This window comes from Schistocerca cancellata, chromosome 7 (assembly GCF_023864275.1).
Source record: "Schistocerca cancellata isolate TAMUIC-IGC-003103 chromosome 7, iqSchCanc2.1, whole genome shotgun sequence".
In the NCBI taxonomy this organism is placed as follows: Eukaryota; Metazoa; Arthropoda; class Insecta; order Orthoptera; family Acrididae; genus Schistocerca; species Schistocerca cancellata.
Window position 1 is genome coordinate 495753964 of NC_064632.1, and position 20077 is coordinate 495774040.

The following is a 20077-nucleotide window of genomic DNA, read 5'->3' on the forward strand; positions in this document are numbered from 1 at the left end:
TCTTCTGGCATGAAACCCTTATTCCCTTTGTGATCCAGCTGTTTTTTCTAGCGTTTCCCTGTATGGTTAATATTTTCAGTGGAAATGCAAGTTCAAAGAAATGGGTTAATGTATCAATGAAAGTGTTGAATTTTTCATTTATATCGTTCATTTTGTACACTCCTAGCCATTTTCTTTGTGTAATAAGTTGTTGAAGTAGTTCAGATTATGCTGATTATAACTTTGATATGCTGTTCTGAAAGACATGTTGTTAATAATACTGCCTTGTACTTTTATGCTTAATATTTGAGCAAGATGATCACTGAAACCTGCATTGAAAATTTTTAGTGAGGTGTTGTGTACACTCTTCTTGACTAGAAACTGATCAATAGCTGTTTGGCAAGTTTCTGATACTCGGGTAGCTGCTTTTACTTCAGCCTTACATTGGTGAATTAAATTTTGAATTAATTGTTTCATGGAATCATTATTATAACTACCTGGATCTCCCTTAAATACTGAAAAAAAAGAAAATACTTTTTTTTTTTTTTTTACATCATGTAAAGTTTAGTTTATCTTTAATGATGCCAGGTAAAAGAACAATGGACCTTCAAGCTAGGTGACACATGATGAAGCCATTGGACTCAATTTTCTGAGGAACATAGTCGAAATCCCCATTCAGGTTTAGATTTATTGAGGTATCCTCAAAATTCATCAAGCAGATTCTGTGATACTTCTCTTGAAGACACCATGACCAATTTCTTGCCCCATCCTTGACAGTTGTGAGCTATTTTTCATATTTCTAATGATGAGTCATTGATGTGGCAACTTAACTCCGCCTTCCTTCCTTTGGAAACAAAATATAGAATGTATTGACAACTAGCATTTTTATCACACAATATGTTACTTATTATTGGTATGTATAAGTCTCAAAATTTTATTTAAGGAATGATTTCTTCTTTGAAGTGCAACAAACTTTATTCTTTAACAATGTAGGAAAAGATAGACTGATGCTTACCATAAAGAAGACACATTAAGCTGCAGACAGGCACAATTAGAAGATATTGACATAGAGCTTTCAGCCACAGCCTTCATCAGCAAAAGAAAAACACACACTATCCATACACACAAGCAAGCACACCTCATGCACACCTGACTGTCACCTCCAGCATCTCAGACTGGAATGCAAATTTATTCTTCTTATTCTTCGTTTTTTGGTGTAAACGCAGAAAATTGTAGGTTGTTTAATGGTACTCAGTGAAAAGTACTTGTATGTATGCTTTGTACAATGAGGCATCATGCTCATAAAAGCTTTTGTGCAGGTAACTCCACCTGCTGCAGATGAGTCATCTGCTGTCTCTGTGGCAGTACGCGGTCCCAGTAATGCCCCCTCTGAACCTGACAGGCAAGCACTTGTGGAACGCATTGTGCGCCTTCAACGTAGTGTTGCCCGAAAAACTGAAAAACTGGAGTTTCTAGAGGAGCATACAAAGCAGTTGGTGGCAGAATTGCAACGCAAGTCACGTCTTGTGCAGAACTATGTTCTTCGGGAGCAGACAGGAGCACTTGCACCAGAGGCCTCTGACAACAATAAGGTAAGAAGGCATGCACAGTTTGTTTGTCTCTCTCTCTCTCTCTCTCTCTCTCTCTCTCTCTCTCTCTCTCTCTCTCTCTCTCTCACCCAATTATTTCATGACTCCTAGTTACCATATTTACTCAAATCTAAGCTGCACTCGAATCTAAGCCACACCCGAAAAATGAGACTCGAAAGTCAAGGAAAAAAAATTTCCCGAATCTGTGCCGCATCTGAAGTTTGAGACTCAAACTTCAAGGGGAGATAAAAGTTTTAGGCCGCACCTCCAAATCGAAACAAAGTCCATTGTAACATGACACAATTTAGGTCGAATGGCTGAAGATACCTATACAGTAGTTTGGTGCGAGTCGTAAGGTTAGCAGTTAAGCTTTACCAGGTAGCCATTGCTATGCATCAGGCGCTCTGTCTGTATTTATACGGGTACCCTTCCTTTTTCATGTGCTTCGTTTGGTTTGAATTGATTGCTTATTTTGCTTTGATCTGATAAGTGCCGTTCTCTTTGTTATAGGTGTTTATGTCACTCTACGCTGAAAATGCATTGTTGTACTGTGTCATCCATTGTTTGTCGCATTCTGATAATGAATGTTTACAACCTGTTGCCGCTCGCGGCATGGTTTGATTTTGTGTGCGCTACCGCTGCTTACAATAAAACAAAAAGAAAAGAAGAATTGTTTCATTAGCAAAACAATGGCAAGAGACTGCTATTTGTTGTTACTTACATTGCTGCTTTCTTTGATAATGATCAACAAGAACCAAATAATAGACTGTGTGTGATAGAAGATGTTCTGAATGAGAGTTTAGTGAATATTTTGCTCTGTTTGAAAATCTTTCCAGACGCCACTTTAGTACATTACATTCTGAACAGAAATTAGTCATCTTAGATTTAAAAATCTAGTCAGTTGCTGTGCTTCATTTCTGATTGTATCACTATTCAGCATAAGAATAATATTAATATAAACATGACATGATATGTATATTCTTCTGCATTTGCTGTTGTCTCACTCTAGTTTCGTAGTTTATTAGGCTGACAGGATTTAAAGGAGATGGCGGCAAACACAAAAGAACACATTGCATAATGTTTACATTCGTATTATTATTATGATGGTGAAGAGAATACTGCATGTGATTCACGATTCATAAAAGTTCCTATTAGCAAACTTCTCTTGTCACAGGTAGGAAAAAATTCAGAACATAGAGTTGGCCATATTGACATAAATGACAAAGAGTCTTGCCAGTCGGGTTTTTGTAGTAGATTTTTAGTGATGATTGAAAAATGCAGAGTGTGTTGTTGTTGTCGTCGTCTTCAGTCCGTAGACTAGTTTGATGCAGCTCTCCACGCTTTTCTATGCTGTGTAATGCGGAGTAACAACACTTATAAAATAAGAACGAAAATAACTTAGAAATTAAACGCTGAAATTTAAAACAAAAATTTGTTCGGTTTGTAATACCTCTCATACGAAATGTTTAAAATATCAGTCATGATTCTGAATCACTATCACTCGATTCTTTGTTGCTCATTTCTTTCTACAGAACATTTTTTAAATGCTTGTTGCGTAGTCTGATTTGAAACACACTTCCATGCATCATAAATCCATTGGCACACTTGCGATGAACTTGCGCGTTTTACGTGTCCTGTTGGTGTCAGTTGTCTGTCGCTTTTTGAAAGTCAGTCTGTGTACATTCTTGTAAGCTTGTCCTTAAATGGTTTATTCAAACAGACGTCAAATGGTTGCAGAATTGATGTCATCCCACCTGGAATTACTGCCAAGTCCGTTTTGCTATCCTCTAATTTTCATTTTACTACAGGTGTTGTATGGCCTGTGTACACATCTAATACCAACAGACTGCGTAAACCAAGCATGGCACCTGGACGATGATTCCACACAAGCCTAATCCATTCCAGCACCATGTCCTCCGAAGACCACCCAGTTTTGTTTGCTCGTACTATTACAGTGTTTGGAAACACTTCGGATTTCAGTAAAGTCTTTCGCTTGAAAACTATGAATGGGGGTAATTTATGTCCATCTGCTGTGCAAGTAAGCATGACAGACGTCCGCTGTTTTTCACCCCCTGATGTAAGAACACTTATGTCTTTCTTTCCTTTGGCATCAACTGTATAATTTGACGGCATGTCAAAATATACAGGAGTTTGGTTAGCATTTCCTATCTGACCAAGAAGGTATTGCTTTTCTGTGCACTGCCTACTTATGAAGTGCTAAAATTCCACAAGTTTTTCTTCATAGTTTTTCAGCAGCTTCTGTGCAACTGAAGTTCGCCTCCGAAGTGAAAAACCCCAGCACTTCATAAACAGATCAATCCAGCTGCCACTAGCCTTAAAATTTTCGATTTTTTGCTCTCTAGCAATTTCACATGCCTTAATTTTTAAAATTTTGGCTTTCACAGTCAGGAATTTCTGACACTGTTCCTTAACAAATTCATTTAAAATCACTTCTAGTGTACGGTATCGGCCACATTTTGGCCCATTAAATGCTTTCCTGCTACTTGAACGTTCAAATAATTTTGTCTCCCCAGTCACCATTGCCTGACGTTGCTCTCATCAATCCCATGTCGCAGACCTGCCGCACGATTAGAACTTTGTTCCACGAAAGAAATAACTCCCCTCTTGAATTTGGCACTATAATGAAAGTGCTTCATTATGGTTCACTAACACTAACAAGCACTTCACAAAATTCCACGAAGCAATAGGTGCCGCTACGTGAAGTCGTAATGAGCCCCAGCTTATCAACACGTGCAACAATCCTAAAGCCTTGTGCATTGTTGGTATTTTTCTGTAAAGAAATTTATTTTTGTTGCTACGAATATTTGAAAGGCTGCTACATTTGAAGATGAACAATATGAAATTTCTGTTTACTTCATTGGATAATGTATGAAAATGCTGTGGTGGAAACTCAGGGCAGAGAAAAAAAAAGCTCATCTTCTACCTTTTTTTAAATTTATTTACTGTCACAGAGGTCTTGGTGCCAGTATTTATCTTTGTGCCTGCAGAGCATGCCTGTGTAGCGCTACATATATTCGTCGGCAGAAGTTAGTTGTGGCAGCACCTACCAACATTTTTCAGAGCTTCCGCTTACTTTGCACTCGATTCTAAGCCACAGGCGGATTTTTGGAGTACAGAAACCGGAAAAAAAGTGTGACTTAGATTCGAGTAAATACGGTACATAAAACTAATATCACTGTTCCATTAATGGGGGAGTCTGGATGAAACACCAAAAAATAATTTAAAATCATCAGAAAAGCAACACAAAAAATAAAAAAGAAATAGGATGATGCACAAGTAGCTTCATGAAAAAAATTCTGTATAAATGAAAATATTTATAATTTTTATGCAGGAAATCTTCTCACCAATTGGTAGCAGATATACAAAATTGTCTGATTTCAGTCAGAAACAGGTGAGAGGAAAGGGTCACAGGAAAATGTGATTATTAAGACTTAAGACTACAGGAAATGTCACAGGAAGTTATCCAGGACTGTGAGTCAGTGCATACGTACCAGGCAGGATGAGAAGGAAAAATAGATTGTTGGTGATGAAAAAGATTCTAAAGCGTAAGTGTTCAGAATTTGCAGACAGGGTAGTAGGCAAGTCGGACAAGAGTTCTTGCCATTTCTCATTTTGTAGTGAAATACTATTTATGGCTATCTTGGCATACTCCCACTCATCTCTGACTAGCATTGTTCTCCTGTGTATGACTTTTGCTGTGTAAGTTTGTGCATCCTTAAATTACCAGTCTCCCTTTTACCAGCTCTTCCCCTCTTCTTTTGCCAGAAGTGCCCAAGTTTCTCATGCTTGAAATTAAAGTCTTCATTTTTCATTTGTTGCCGTGTGGTAGATGGCATTCTCTTTATAATGTTTTCTTTTTGTTGATCACTTTCATAGATACTAGCGTAATTAAAGTTTCATGGATGAGCTATCGCATCAGACAATTGCTTTCTGTATATTACGGTACACGTACAATAATCGAGCTACAATGTAAAATATTCATTTGATTTGTGTTTAGTTGTCTGCTTATGTGGAGTGCAGTATTATCAATGCAGTGCTTACACAGTGACTTGCTTTCTTACTGTCAGGGAAAAGAATAGCAAAATGAAGAAAAAAGATTCCTGGGCTCACTTTGTCCTGAGACTGGTTTGATGCAGCTCTCCATGCTATTCTATCCTGTGCAAGCTTCTTCCTCTCCCAGTACCTACTGCAACCTACATCCTTCTGAATATGCTTGGTGTATTCATCTCTTGGTCTCCCTCTACAATTTTTACGCTCCACGCTGCCCTCCCCACGGTGATCCCTTGACGCCTCAGAACATGTCCTACCAACCGATCCCTTCTTCTGGTCAAGTTGTGCCACGAACTTCTCTTCTCTCCAATTCTATTCAATACCTCCTCATTAGTTATGTGATCTACCCATCTAATCTTCAGCATTCTTCTGTAGCACCACATTTCGAAAGCTTCTATTCTCTTCTTGTCTAAACTATTTATCGTCCATGTTTCACTTCCATACATGGCTACACTCCATACAAATACTTTCAGAAACGACTTCCTGATACTTAAATCTATACTCAATGTTAACAAATTTCTCTTCTTCAGAAACGCTTTCCTTGCCATTTCCGGTCTAGATTTTATATCCTCTCTACTTCGACCATCATCAGTTATTTTGCTCCCCAAATAGCAAAACTCCTTTACTACTTTAAGTGTCTCATTTCCTAATGTAATACCCACAGCGTCACACGACTTAATTCGACTACATTCCATTATCCTTGTTTTGCTTTTGTTGATGTTCATCTTATATCCTCCTCTCAAGACACTATCCATTCCGTTCAACTGTTCTTCCAACTCCTTTGCTGCCTCTGACAGAATTACAATGTCATCGGTGAACCTCAAAGTTTTTATTTCTTCTCCATGAATTTTAATACCTACTCTGAATTTTTCTTTTGTTTCCTTCACTGCTTGCTCAATATACAGATTGAATAACATCGGGGAGAGGCTACAACCCTGTCTCACTTCCTTCCCAACCACTGCTTCCCTTTCATGCCCCTCAACTCTTATAACTGCCATTTGGTTTCTATACAAATTGTAAATAGCCTTTCGCTCCCTATATTTTACCCCTGCCACCTTCAGAATTTGAAAGAGAGTATTCCAGTCAACATTGTCAAAAGCTTTCTCTAAGTCTACAAATGCTAGAAACGTAGGTTTGTCTTTCCTTAATCTAGCTTCTAAGATAAGTCGTAGGGTCAGTACTGCCTCACGTGTTCCAATATTTCTACGGAATCCAAACTGATCTTCCCCAAGGTCGGCTTCTACTAGTTTTTCCATTCGTCTGTAAAGAATTCGCGTTAGTATTTTGCAGCCATGATTTATTAAACTGATGGTTCGGTAATTTTCACATCTGTCAACACCTGCTTTCTTTGGGATTGGAATTATTATATTCTTCTTGAAGTCTGAGTGTATTTCGCCTGTCTCATACAGCTTGCTCACCATATGGTAGAGTTTTGTCAGGACTGGCTCTCCCAAGGCCGTCAGTAGTTCTAATGGAATGTTGTCCACTCCCGGGGCCTTGTTTCGACTCAGGTCTTTCATTGCTCTGTCAAACTCTTCACGCAGTATCATACCTCCCATTTCATCTTCATCTACATCCTCTTCCATTTCCATAATATTGTTCTCAAGTACATCGCCCTTGTATAGACCCTCTGTATACTCCTTCCACCTTTCTGCTTTCCCTTCTTTGCTTAGAACTGGGTTTCCATCTGAGCTCTTGATGTTCATGCAAGTGGTTCTCTTTTCTTCAAAGGTCTCTTTAATTTTCCTGTAGGCAGTATCTATCTTACCTCTAGTGAGATAAGCCTCTACATCCTTACATTTGTCCTCTAGCCATCCCTGCTTAGCCATTTTGCACTTCCTGTCGATCTCATTTTTGAGACGTTTGTATTCGTTTTTGCCTGCTTCATTTACTGCATTTTTATATTTTCTCCTTTCATCAATTAAATTCAATATTTCTTCTGTTACCCACGAATTTCTACTAGCCCTTGTCTTTTTACGTACTTGATCCTCTGCTGCCTTCACTACTTCATCCCTCAAAGCTACCCATTCTTCTTCTACTGTATTTCTTCCCCCCATTCCTGCCATTTGCTCCCTTATGCTCTCCCTGAAACTCTGTACAACCTCTGGTTTAGTCAGTTTATCCAGGTCCCACCTCCTTAAATTCCCACCTTTTTGCAGTTTCTTCAGTTTTAATCTACAGTTCATAACCAATAGATTGTGGTCAGAGTCCACATCTGCCCCTGGAAATGCCTTACAATTTAAAACCTGGTTCCTAAATCTCTGTCTTACCATTATATAATCTATCTGAAATCTGTCAGTATCTCCAGGCTAATCATTATATAACTGTAGTTTTTGAAAGATGGGTAGGGAGTGAGCTTGTTGTGTTCAGATGTGGGACAAATTTGCCACTGTCCATAAACCACTAAAACGTGTGTTAGCTAAGCCCAGAGACAAATAGCTTCAGAATTCTGCCTATAGCGGTGGCTGTTTTCGAACAGAGTGGGTATACTGGTTGGTTGTTTCTCCAAAATTAGGTGAACAGTGGAGCCCCCAGAAAAATGGCAAGCAGATTGATAGTGTATTCATTATTTGTGCATGGGGGTCTCATCCAAGGTAAGGAGGAGACTCATCTGGAGGCTGTGGAGGAGAGTGGACACAGCTGACTGTAAATCTTGTCTTAAGCAGGTATGAATGTTAGCTGCTACATTACTTCAGTACAGTGGCGTAGAGTGGTTGGAATGGTTGGGGAAACTCTGCAGTTATTATAGGGAGACAAAATAGTACAATAAACAATAATTTAAACAAATGAAACGAAATGCATCAAATAAAACAGCAGCAGCAACAACTACTACTACTACTATTACCACTACCACTACCACCGCCACTAATAATAATAATAATAATAATAATAACTAACTTGTTCAAGAAACGATGACAAATTTTTAGAACTCCAGCAGCAAGAGAAGAAGCACTTATATTTTCTTGTACACAAGTGCAAGGTGCCTGTCTTTTCTTTCCACGAATATGTCTATAACTCGGTCTACAAAGATCTGATCACTGGATAGCTCTCCAAGTAATGTTTTTTCTATTGCTAATGTGCTCAAACACGACAGCCGGATGTTGGTCATTAAATTCCTTAAATAATTCTGAACTCGTTTAAGAGTACTCATGCTTCGTTCACTGCTTGCTGTAGCTGCGGGTAGGGTCAAAACCAAATGCAGGAACTTCATTGTTTCTTCATAACCTGAGTCTAAATCATTGTTGACAATGTCCTTCAAGAGGATTCTTGGAGATAAGTGTTTTTTCTCATCAGCATATATGTTACACAGTTCATTTTCAAGTTATTATTGTTTGAAAAAAGGGTACTGTTCTAATAATTGAAGCAGTTTCAACTTTGGGAATTCTTTTTGATAGTTCGGGAAACACTTTTCCTTCAAAAGTTCAACAAACTGAATTTGGGGAAAGTCTTGAAACCTTCTTTCCATCTGAACAATTTGCAAATCCAGTGTCTCGTAAGTTAGTGCCCTGAGAGATGTCTTTTGACTGTCACAGAATGATAAGTTGTCATTCAAACACAAGCTGCATTTAATGCAGTCATCAATGAATGTTTCCGTTCTTAATTGTCGTAAGTTTCTCAAAGTTCTTATTTCGTCATGGCAAGCAGTTATACTGACAGATTTTGACTGAAGAACGTTAAAGAGATGATCAACATAAACAAAGCACCCTCGGTAGAAGCAAAGCAAGTAGACAAACGTAGGATCATCCATCCGTCGTTTCATTCCCACAGCACAACTCAAAGATTCTGGGTCCCACTGAGAGTCTGTATCATCAAATATGTAATTAAAAACACAATATAGCCCTGAGAAACGACTAGATGTTGAAACTGCCCTGAAACGAAAGTTCCAGCGAGTGTTGCTTGCATGTGGCAGTTTAAATCCTGTCTCAGTTAGCAATACAGTTCATTTTGATGATTTGCTTAAAAATGAATGGAATGCACTAAGATCACTTACAAACATGCATACTAGTCGTATGATTTTGGAGGCATGTTACAGTACCAAATTCAATTGGTGCACGTAACAATGAATAAAGTGCGCATGGGGACAGAACTGCTTCGCCAATTGTTGTAGTCCTCTTTCTCTGCCCGCCATTACTGAAGCACCATCATATGTTTGAATAACCACTTTTCCTTCCACATTCCATTCTTTCAATACTGCATGAATAATGTTTGACAAACCTTCAGCAGTTTTATCTCCAGAAACATCATAAAATCCAATGAATCTTTCCTCAATTTTGTCTGCAATACAGTAGCTGAATATTATACTCATTTGACTCTTGAATGACACGTCTAATGTTTCATCAGCCTGAATTGAAATGAAATTGCAGTTCTGAATTTCAGATTTCATTTTCTCATTAACTGCCATAGTTATCATTTCTATTACATCATTCTGTATATCTGGAGACGTTCCTTTAAAGGTTGAAGATGATGCCAGATGGTCTCGGATTAACTGCTCTCCTTGAGCTAGTAAATCCAACAATTCCAGATAGTTACCTTTGTTGCTGGAGGATTCATCTTCTCGATGGCTGCGAAAGGTTAGTTCTTGTTTACACAGAAATGCAATTGCCTGAATAAGACGAGCCAATACTGTCCTGCTGGATGCAACTTGTTTGTTGCATTTTATTGCTGTCAGACGAGTGGATTCAGAAAGGGCATGCTCAGTTCTGTTTTTGCCCAATAACTGAAATGATTCTTTGTTCTGCAGGTGACGTTTTGATGTCTGATGTGTTTGTGCTTTCCTGCCAAAGTTATTTATTTTACAAATGCCCTCATTGCATCATTCCTTTTCACCGCCAAACAGAAGACATATATAACAATATAATATGTTATTAACTGCATTCGCAGTCAGCCAAGCATACTTTTCGTACCAGGCTGTCTGAAAAGTGCGTTTTTGTTTGGCTTCACTTAAAACTATACTGAGTATAGGAGTTGGTCGTTTGTCCTTCAATTAGCACTTTTTTCATACGTTAATGTAGAAAAATGCGTTTTTAATCAAAATTCTATAAGGTGTTCAGTTGCTGCCTCACTCATGTTGGCAACACAATGAAAATATGCACTAAAATCACACTAGAATGACTATGAACACAAACCGCGCAACTGTTTACTTCCATGTTAAAAGGCAGCATAGAAGCGGCAGAGATTAGTCTCGATACCTGCTTGCAAGTGCAGCGCACCGGCCTTTGTGGAAGAGGGGAAGTGGAGGGGGCGCAGGCGCACACAGGCAGGTAAGGGAAGGGAGGCAGAGACTGAGAGCTGTCGAGTCTCAAGCAGGCAGATGCACCAATACTCAGGGTGCGGCGGCGCGGGCTACAAAACTGATGTCTTCGCACATTTAGTGCTCTTAGTAGAAAGTTGTTTATATTTTTGTTATGAATTACTATTGCATATTCTTTAAGCACGAATACAGGGGAGACGAAATCTCAAAGTCTCCCCTCATGCTACGCCCCTGCTTCAGTAGCCATTCTTGGTTCATTCAGGCTACTGGCTGAATTTGGTTAAGAGAGATTCATGCATGGGACATAACCAAAACTCAAAATTTTCGGTATTCTTTATAGAAGCTATATCTGTTACATGGTTTGGAAAATTGGAGCGCGCACACACACACACACACACACACACACACACACACACACACACACACACTCATTAATCATGTGCACACTACACATGAGATGTGGCTACTTGGGTGGTACATGTGCGTGCAAATGTCGGGATTTTGTTTATAGAAGTATTTTTGCGTGCCCAATCATCAGTTATGTGGTATATTCAGATAGGTTGTAGGTCAGCCAGATTGACAGCAGAGGGAAACACTAAACTTAGGAGAGCAGAGAGAGTAAGTCTAGTATGCGGTATTAGTTAACTGTAGAGGTGCTATATAATGGTAGTAATGGTAGTTATGCCCATGAAGTACTAAGAATAGAAATGTGGCTGAAACCAGATATGAATACCAGCACAATTCAAAATCTGAGTAGAATATACATCATCAGCTCAAAAGTGTGTGGATACTTATTAACTTATTAGTGAGCATTATATGTGGTCTGCCTACCCTTCACCTTTATGACATCTTGAAGACTGCTGGGGACACTTTCAATGTGGTGTCTGTGGAGGACTGGCAGCCCATTCTTCCTAAAGAGCTGAAACCAAAAATAGCAGTGATGGTGTTGGACACATGGGTCTGGGGTTAGATCAACATTCTAACTCATCTCAGAGGTGTTCCATTGGGTTCAGCTTGGGACTCTTGGACAGGCCAATCCAGTGCAGGAATATTGTTGCCCACATACAATTATCTCAGAGGTGCAGCTTTGTGACAGGGTGTGCTGTCATTGTCTCCAAACTGTTCCCCTATTGTGCACAGTACACAGTGATGTAAAATGTGTTCATATCCTTCTTAATTCAGTGTTCCTAAGTGCATTGAAGGTATGACACCCTAACCACGAAAACCACCCCTGTACCGAAACACCACATCCTCCGTTCTTCACTGTTGCCATTACACATGATGGCAGATAAGATTCTCCAGGCTTTCACCAAATCCAAAATCCTTCCTTTGGACTGTCACAGGGTAGTGTGGTTCATCACTCCAAATCACTCCTTTGTGGTCATCCACTATCCAAGGCCATTGCTCCTCAGACTGTCTCAAGCCTCACTTAGAATTGGCTAAAGAAATGTGTGGATTATATATATTTTGTATGAGAAGCACAAAAAATATCAATATGCAGAGCATTACATAACAGCAATGACTAGCACAAGCAGATGAATGTTAAGCACATAGATATTACATAAGATAATTGTGAAAAGCTGCTTGACCATTGTACCCCATTCTTTTTAACTTACTACATGCAATTACTTTGCTAGGTGGACTGTTGGTAGCAGTTCAGAATTCATCAGTGATTTGTTCTGCTGATTTCTTGTGATTTATTATTATTATTATTATTTACAACCCATGTCCATAATGCTTGGTGGTCCCTGTCTGTCAGTAAATGAGGTCTACCTGGTCTTGGTTTAGCTTTGGTTCTTCCTTCCCAGGTCCACATTACATCTACTCTCCCACCCCCCTGTTTAACCCAGTGCGCTAACTGTCCACATGACGCAACAGCAGTACAGTAAAAAGTAGCTGAATAAAAGTTTTGTGGGCAATTTTTTGTGCATGAATTACACTTCATTAAGATTCTTCCAATAAATATGAGAGTTGATATCTGGTTTATCCACGGTTAGACTTCTGTGAGTATAGCACTTCCAGTAAGTCAAGATACTCTATCCTTAACAGATGTTTCCAGTGGATGATCATGGATAACATTGTTCATTCCTTCATTCGTTCACATTTTGAATTCTACAAATCTGATAATGTAGGAGTATGTTCAAGGATTTGTAAGGAGTCAGTGTGTACATTAACAGGTAGCTGTAGCCCATGTACTTTACTTCAGTGAAGTATACTAATGATAAATTGTTGCTAGTGCTAATCTACTCTAATAATTATAGAAATTAGTTCTTGATTGCTTCATACACTGAGGTGACAAAAGTCATGAGATAGCATGTGCATATTGCATATCTACAGAAGGCGGTAGTATCATGTACACAAGGCATGAAAGGGCAATGCATTGGTGGAGCTGTCATTTGTAATCAGGTGATTCATGTGAAAAACTTTCTGGTGGATTATGACTTCATGACGGGAATTAACAGACTTTGAACACAGAATGGTAGATGGAGCTAGATGCATGAGACATTCCATTTTGGAAATCATTTGGGATTCCAATATTCCGAGGTGCAAAATGTAAAGAATGTGCTGAGAACACCAAATTTTAGGCATTACTTCTCACCAAGGACAATGTAATGGCCGTCAGCCTTGAGCCTTGACTTAACAAACTAGGAAGCGGTGTTTGCATAGAGTTTTGGTTCTAACAGACAAGCATCACTGCATTAAATAACCTCAGGAATCAATGTGGAGTATATGACGAACACATACTTTAGGACAGTGCAGCAAAATTTGTCATTAATGGGCTATGGCAACAGATGAACACAGTGAGTGCCTTTGCTAGCAGCATGACATTGCCCATGACCATACCGTTTTGTAACCAAGATGACTGGAAAACAGTGGCCTGGTTAGATGAGTCCGAATTTCAGCTGGTAAGAGCTGATGGTGGCGTTCAAGTGCAACACCGACCCCACAAAACCATCGACGCAAATTGTCGATAAGGCACTGTGCAAGCTGTTGGCGGCTCCAAATAGTGTGGGTTATGTTTACCTGGAATGGTCCGAGTCCCCTGATCCAACCGAGCCAATCATTGACTGGAAATGTTTATGTTTGGCTACATGGACTCTGTTTGCAGCCATTCATGGACTTCTCATTTCCAAACAACAAATTTTTATGGATGACAGTGCACCATGCCACTGGGTCACAATTGTTCACTATTGGTTTGAAGAACACTTTGCACAATTCGAGTGAATGATTCGGCTACCCAGATCACTGGACATGAATCCCATGAAACATTTATGGGACATAATCAAGAGGTCAGTTTGTGCACAAAATGCTGCGCCGGCAAATGTTTTACAATTATGGATGGCTGTAGAGGCATCATGACTCTATATTTCTGCAGGGGACTTATTAATTCGGTGCCAAGTCACGTTGCTGTACTTCACCAGACAAAAGAAAATCAGACATGATATTAGGAGGTACCCCGTGACATTTGTCACCTTATTGTATTTGTATAGGAGTGTTAAGGATTGGTTGATATAGTACATTTTGAGGCATCAAGGACTGGTCACTTTGATAATGGAGAGAACAATGTGTTTGGGGGAGGGTTATAAATTGTAAAGGAAGAGCAAGGCTTGAATTCAGTAAGCAGGTTTAAATAGATATAGGTTGCAGTAGTTATGCAGAGATGAAGAGGCTTGTACAGGATAGACTAGCATGGAGAGCTGCATCAAACTGGTTTTTAGATTTAGGATCACATTAAGAGCAAGGATATTGGGAGAAAAGTAGCTGCTTTGAAGCAAGGTGCTGCTGCTGCTGCTGCTGCTACAGCTACACTATACAAATTCTGTTGTTCCTGCTACATAAAATTAAGAGTATATGTAGTGTTATTGATCTCAGTGACCACAGCAGCTGTATATGTATTGAAAAAGTTAAAAAATATCTGTTTAATATGAAATTAGGATCAACTGGAATTTACATCTCTAAGTCCAAATATTATATTAAGTTATGGGTAGACTGGTTGATAAAATATGCTATTGCTTTGATTTGAAATATCTGGGCATTTCCAGTTTTATGCTTGAAGCCAACCAGTGATCTGTAACAGACTCTTGAACCACAATTTACATCTCCTTTCTGAATCTGTAACAAGAAGGCAAAGTCTATATGCAAATTATTTTTACCCACAGCATTTTTGCTGTGCATTCGCCAAGGGTAAACTCCTTCTAATTATTAACAGAAATGTTATTAGGGAGAATATGTATTGATAAGGAAGTGTAAGAATCCCAAGCTCACTGTAGGGCGTTCTGCAATATGTTCAGTTAACTTCAAATAATACGCTTTGTTCACACCCACATTGCGCCAGAAGATTATGCCATAGGGCAAAATATGTTAGGAATTCTGACTTTAGGTCAACATTATTCTTAGTGGGCACTTGCATTGCCCTAGAAAATTATGCCATAAGGCAAAGTATGATAGGAAACCTGTCTGTAAGTCATCACTGAAAGTGATTTCTTAGTACAAAGCAGGAAGAACTCAGCTCTTTGGTTGATTTATCCACGCATTTGTGTCATCTCCATTTAATGTCCATCTGGAACCCAGAAACTTCACAAATGGAGCCTCATCCAGTGTGTGTCCATTGTTGTCTAATTCTGCTACCTGTTAGTCATATTTATTTGGTTGCAATTGCATTATATGAGTATTTGTAAGATTAAGGTTTAATATGTTTGCTGTGGCCAATTGTTTCACTATTTTCCTGACTCTGTCTGGTATGCATGTGTTCTGGCACTTTATCAGTATACTGGTCAACAGCAGATATCTATTTTTGAAGATTCATCTAAAATCCATAGTAAATCATCTGTGTAGTTCAAGAACAGAACTGGACCAAGCATCAAACCTTGGGTGGTCTGGTATTTAATGTTTCAGCACTCCAAATTTAATTTTACTCAAGTTATAGCATTTGTTAATTTGACACTACATTTTCCGTTGTTAAGAAATGGCTCCCATCTAAGCAAAGAGAATGCATTTAATACCAAGACTTTTAGTTTCAAGAGATTAACCTATGATTTACACAACTGAACGTGCTGGCAAGACCACACACTGGAAATGCCAGCTGGGTAAAATTTCTCATTTAGTTCAACCAGGACATAGTGATCACATGCTTATCTCCACTTTTATAAATACAGGAAAAACCCCTTTTTACACTTTTCAGTGGACTGACTCAAAAAAAGTGTAAAATGCAGGAAAGTATAAAATACAGGAAAGCATAAGAAACACAACAAGGAAAATTTAATAAATTACTATTACAGTCATTCTCTTCATATTGAAATTAAAGTCATTTAAATTTTGCCTTTAAAAAAAATCTGAAACATTTTAAAAAAAAATGAAAGTAGTTCAAAAGAAAAACTCCTTTTGCATGCTGTGGCAATGGTTAATTCTAGGAAACCAGCGCCTTCAATTCTAGGTTTAGTGAGCTTGGATTAAATTGCCTGGAGTGAAGCAATGAGTTTTATATTCTCTGTTGTTACAAATTATTGGCTGCTACCCTACAAAGAGGTCGTGATGTCTAAGAGTGTTGTTAAGCTGTTTTTGGTTGAATTTTCTGAATATCTCATGATTTTCTGTGGTGCTGTTAGGCTGGGACATAGGAGCACAATCTGAATAGGCAGAAAATATCTGTTTGTAGCGACTGACTGATCTGTAGCATAGCCAGAGGTCTATGTTAGGTTGGAATACAAGAGCTTGGCAGTGAGTTGGCAAAGCCGATGAATGTGAAACTAAAATATCTGGGTTAGTGACAGACTGATCTGTAGTTATATATCCAGAGATGTAGGTTATATTGGATTGCAACAGTTTGATTGTGAGTTGGCAAAGGCAATGAATGTGAGAACAAAAAAGTCTGGTTTGGTGGCAACCTGGTCTGTAGTGTAGCCAGAGCTCTAGTTTAGGTTAGGATGCAACAGTTTAGTTGTCAGTTGGTGAAGCAGAATTCTGGAAAAGGAAATGCAACAAAGGCTGTGAAATCGCACAAAATAGGGTATTCGGTGCAGTTCAGTGAAGGTTGAAAAATGCTTGCTTGAGCCAGTCCAATTTCAGACCAAGGAAGTGTTGTTCAGAGTAACAAAGGAAAAGATCCTCCCTGGGATGACGATTGTTGCTGACTGCTTCATACAGCACTCAAGGTACTGAAGGTTTTCTGCACCGTAAAGTGAATCATAGTCTGGACTTATGAAAGATCACTCTGTCCTCACACGGAACATGGACAGATTGTGGTGGGACATCAGAGGTGCCATCCCATGATATGGCAGTAAGACCAAAGATTTTGTGGAGTAACGAGCTGAGTGCATGTTATGTCGAGCACATCGCCAGAAAGAAATATAACATCACCTTTTTGTTGATGCGGCTAAACTTAATCCACCCTGCAGAATTGTAACGCAGTAATTTTTTCAAAAATGTTGCAAGCATGACTAGCGACCGCTTTTCTGTGCCTTTCGGGGAAACCAGCGCCTTCAATTTCCTCAGCGTTCTGGTATATTGCAGCATCTCTTTGCTTGATACTGTACATTTTGTACGTTACGTTGGACTGTCTATTTTATTCGTGTTTCATTCTTAAAATTCATCATTTGTGTGTTTGCGCAGTGAAAAATGTGATGATATGATTGACTGGTTACATAAAGTGCTCTCATTTTGTGGTCTGATTGGCTGAGGAGATCACGTGTCCTGTGACCAGATTGTGTAACAAAAGCACATCGTACAGCGCAATATGGATTTCATAGTTTCCGAATCTATCGTGCCATATTTGGTGGATTTAGAATTTATGCTTGCTTTATCCCCAAATATGTAGTTTCAGTACTACAGCTCATTAAAGATCTATCCAGGAGATATTCTTTCCTTGTCAATTTGTTGTGCTACAGTGCTTGAAACTGCAATACCTATATATAAAAATTTTACGCAACAAACAATGGGTACATTAGTAGTATAGTCACGAAGTTAAACCAAAAATTAAACAATAAATACAGTCAAGAAACATGAGCATATTCAGCCAAAAATAACAGCATAACAAAACACCATACAAACAAGCACAGCCAGCAACAGAACAACAATAACACAAAGAATAAATGAAAACAAGAAAGAAGATTCAAGATCTCACATAGAATAACAAACATTTTCAGAAGATAAACATAGCATTCAAAACAGATAGTTCAATCCAAAAGTACATTCCAAAAATAACAAAAGACACAGACATCTGCCAAAATCAGGAATTTGCAACACATGTGATGGACGATATGTAGGGCAAACCAGCAACCTTTCAACAAGCAGTACAAAGAACATATCATAGCATGGAAATATAGAACAAGCCATTCAACTTTTCTAGAAGATGTAAGAGAAAATAATCACCAACCTACTACAAGAAAGACAGACATGAAAATAAATAGAATAAATAATGAAAGACACCTCCTAACCGTATAAGAAAATTACCACATATCCAAACAAAGGTTGAACAGAAGACACTACTAAATGCCAAAGTGAATATGGCTGACTACTGATTGTTTACATTGATTGATCATATAATATACAGTAATCCCAATAACACAGAGAAAATGACAGTTAAATTACTACATGTTGAGAACAGTGACGAAAAGCAAAAATGCAAACTTTCAACCAGTGTGTCACTTCAGAGAAAGCTGTGTGGGTAAAGAATAATGAATTAGACACTGATCTGTATGTTTCCATTTATTATATAAACCTCAACGAACTATTTTAAATCTATAGCCTATAAGTGCAAATGACAACTTTATGTTCAAACAAAAGAATTGTAATATTTCAGAACACCCACTGAAGATGCCTTGTAAATAAGGTAAAATGCTTCTGGGTGCACCAGATAAATAAAAAAACTTAACGTGCAGAATGCAAATGCATTTTTCTTTTGAACTAGGTGCTGCAAAAATGGCCACCACAAGAAACTCATTAATTGTTTTTGTTTGTTTCTAAAGCAGTTAGCTTTGCTTGTCTCTCCACAGTATTAAAAGCATCAAACATGTTATCATCACCTGATGCACAACCATTGTGGTGCCTCCAAATGTTAATAGCTTCCATAGCTTCTTTACTGATTGACACAATTGGTTCTCGATCATCATCTTCTTCTTCTTCTTCTTCTCCTTCTCCTCAAATTACCACTCGTTTCTCTTCTTCAAAATGTTTGGTAATGATACTATCTACTGCTGGCACCTCTGAAATGATGATTGAAGTATCAACACCGACTTACTCCTGAAATGCAGACGATATGCCTATCACAGAAAAAACTGTAGCCTCAGACAAATCTTCTTCCAGTTGTTCCTGTGTCTGTTCTGTGAACATGAAACAGTTAGAAGTAGTTAGAGTTATATCCATCCATGCTTTGGCTACATAATGCATAGCTTCCAAAAGCGATATGGTCATAGATTTTTGGTCCACGCGATTATCGTGCATAAATACAGCCTTCTGGACAAGCATTTTTCTCTAGTTCCATTTAAATGAGTGGATGATTCCCAGATCTATGGTTGAAGCTCACTCATACAACTAGGAGGCAGAACACTAACTTAATAATTTTGACCTGCAGATTGTCATGGTGTGATGGATATCTGTCAAGTAGCAGCATTATTGTCTTATTTTTGCCCCCATTTTAGCATCCAGCACACGCATGGTGGACATGAAGATGGAACTGGTCATTCATGCATTGCTGCTGGAATCATAACTAGTGGCCAGAGTTACAACATTTTTTTTAAACTCCTTGGCTTTTTAAATTTACCAGTTACTGAAGGAGGTAATTTTTCAGACCCATCGACACTGACCGAAAATAAAATGTTTATCCAGTGCTTACTCAGTTTCTGGCCATGGCATTTCTACCATTAAAACATAAGATCTTACTAGGTAATATACTATAAAAATATCAGTTTTGTCAACGTTAAAAATATTTTTTGGATCATAATCTTTAAAGATATTTTGCAGTTCTTTTTCTATTGGTCCACAGTTCCACCATCAACACTTACAGTTTTACTACACAGTTTGTTGTAAACAATGTTATGCTAAGTTTTAAATTGATCAGTCCACTGATTTGATGCTGTGATGTTGGTAATACCCATTTCGCAGCAAACTGAAGTGCCTTTTCTCTCGGCGTGTTGCCATCAAATGACATTCCCGATGCTCTCCTGCTAACAAACCAATCTGCAGCAAGTTT

At 38.5% G+C, this 20077-nt stretch overlaps 1 protein-coding gene across 3 annotated transcripts in view; it reads left to right on the forward strand.

The window, feature by feature from the left end:
* The window catches only part of LOC126092043 (coiled-coil domain-containing protein 186-like), a 211611-nt gene that overhangs the window by 115918 nt on the left and 75616 nt on the right, over window positions 1-20077 (forward strand). For all 3 annotated transcript variants that reach the window (XM_049907448.1, XM_049907449.1, XM_049907450.1), the window contains one exon: window positions 1299-1571. In XM_049907448.1, coding sequence (XP_049763405.1) covers window positions 1299-1571 — 273 coding nt within the window. The remainder of the gene's footprint in view (window positions 1-1298; window positions 1572-20077) is intronic.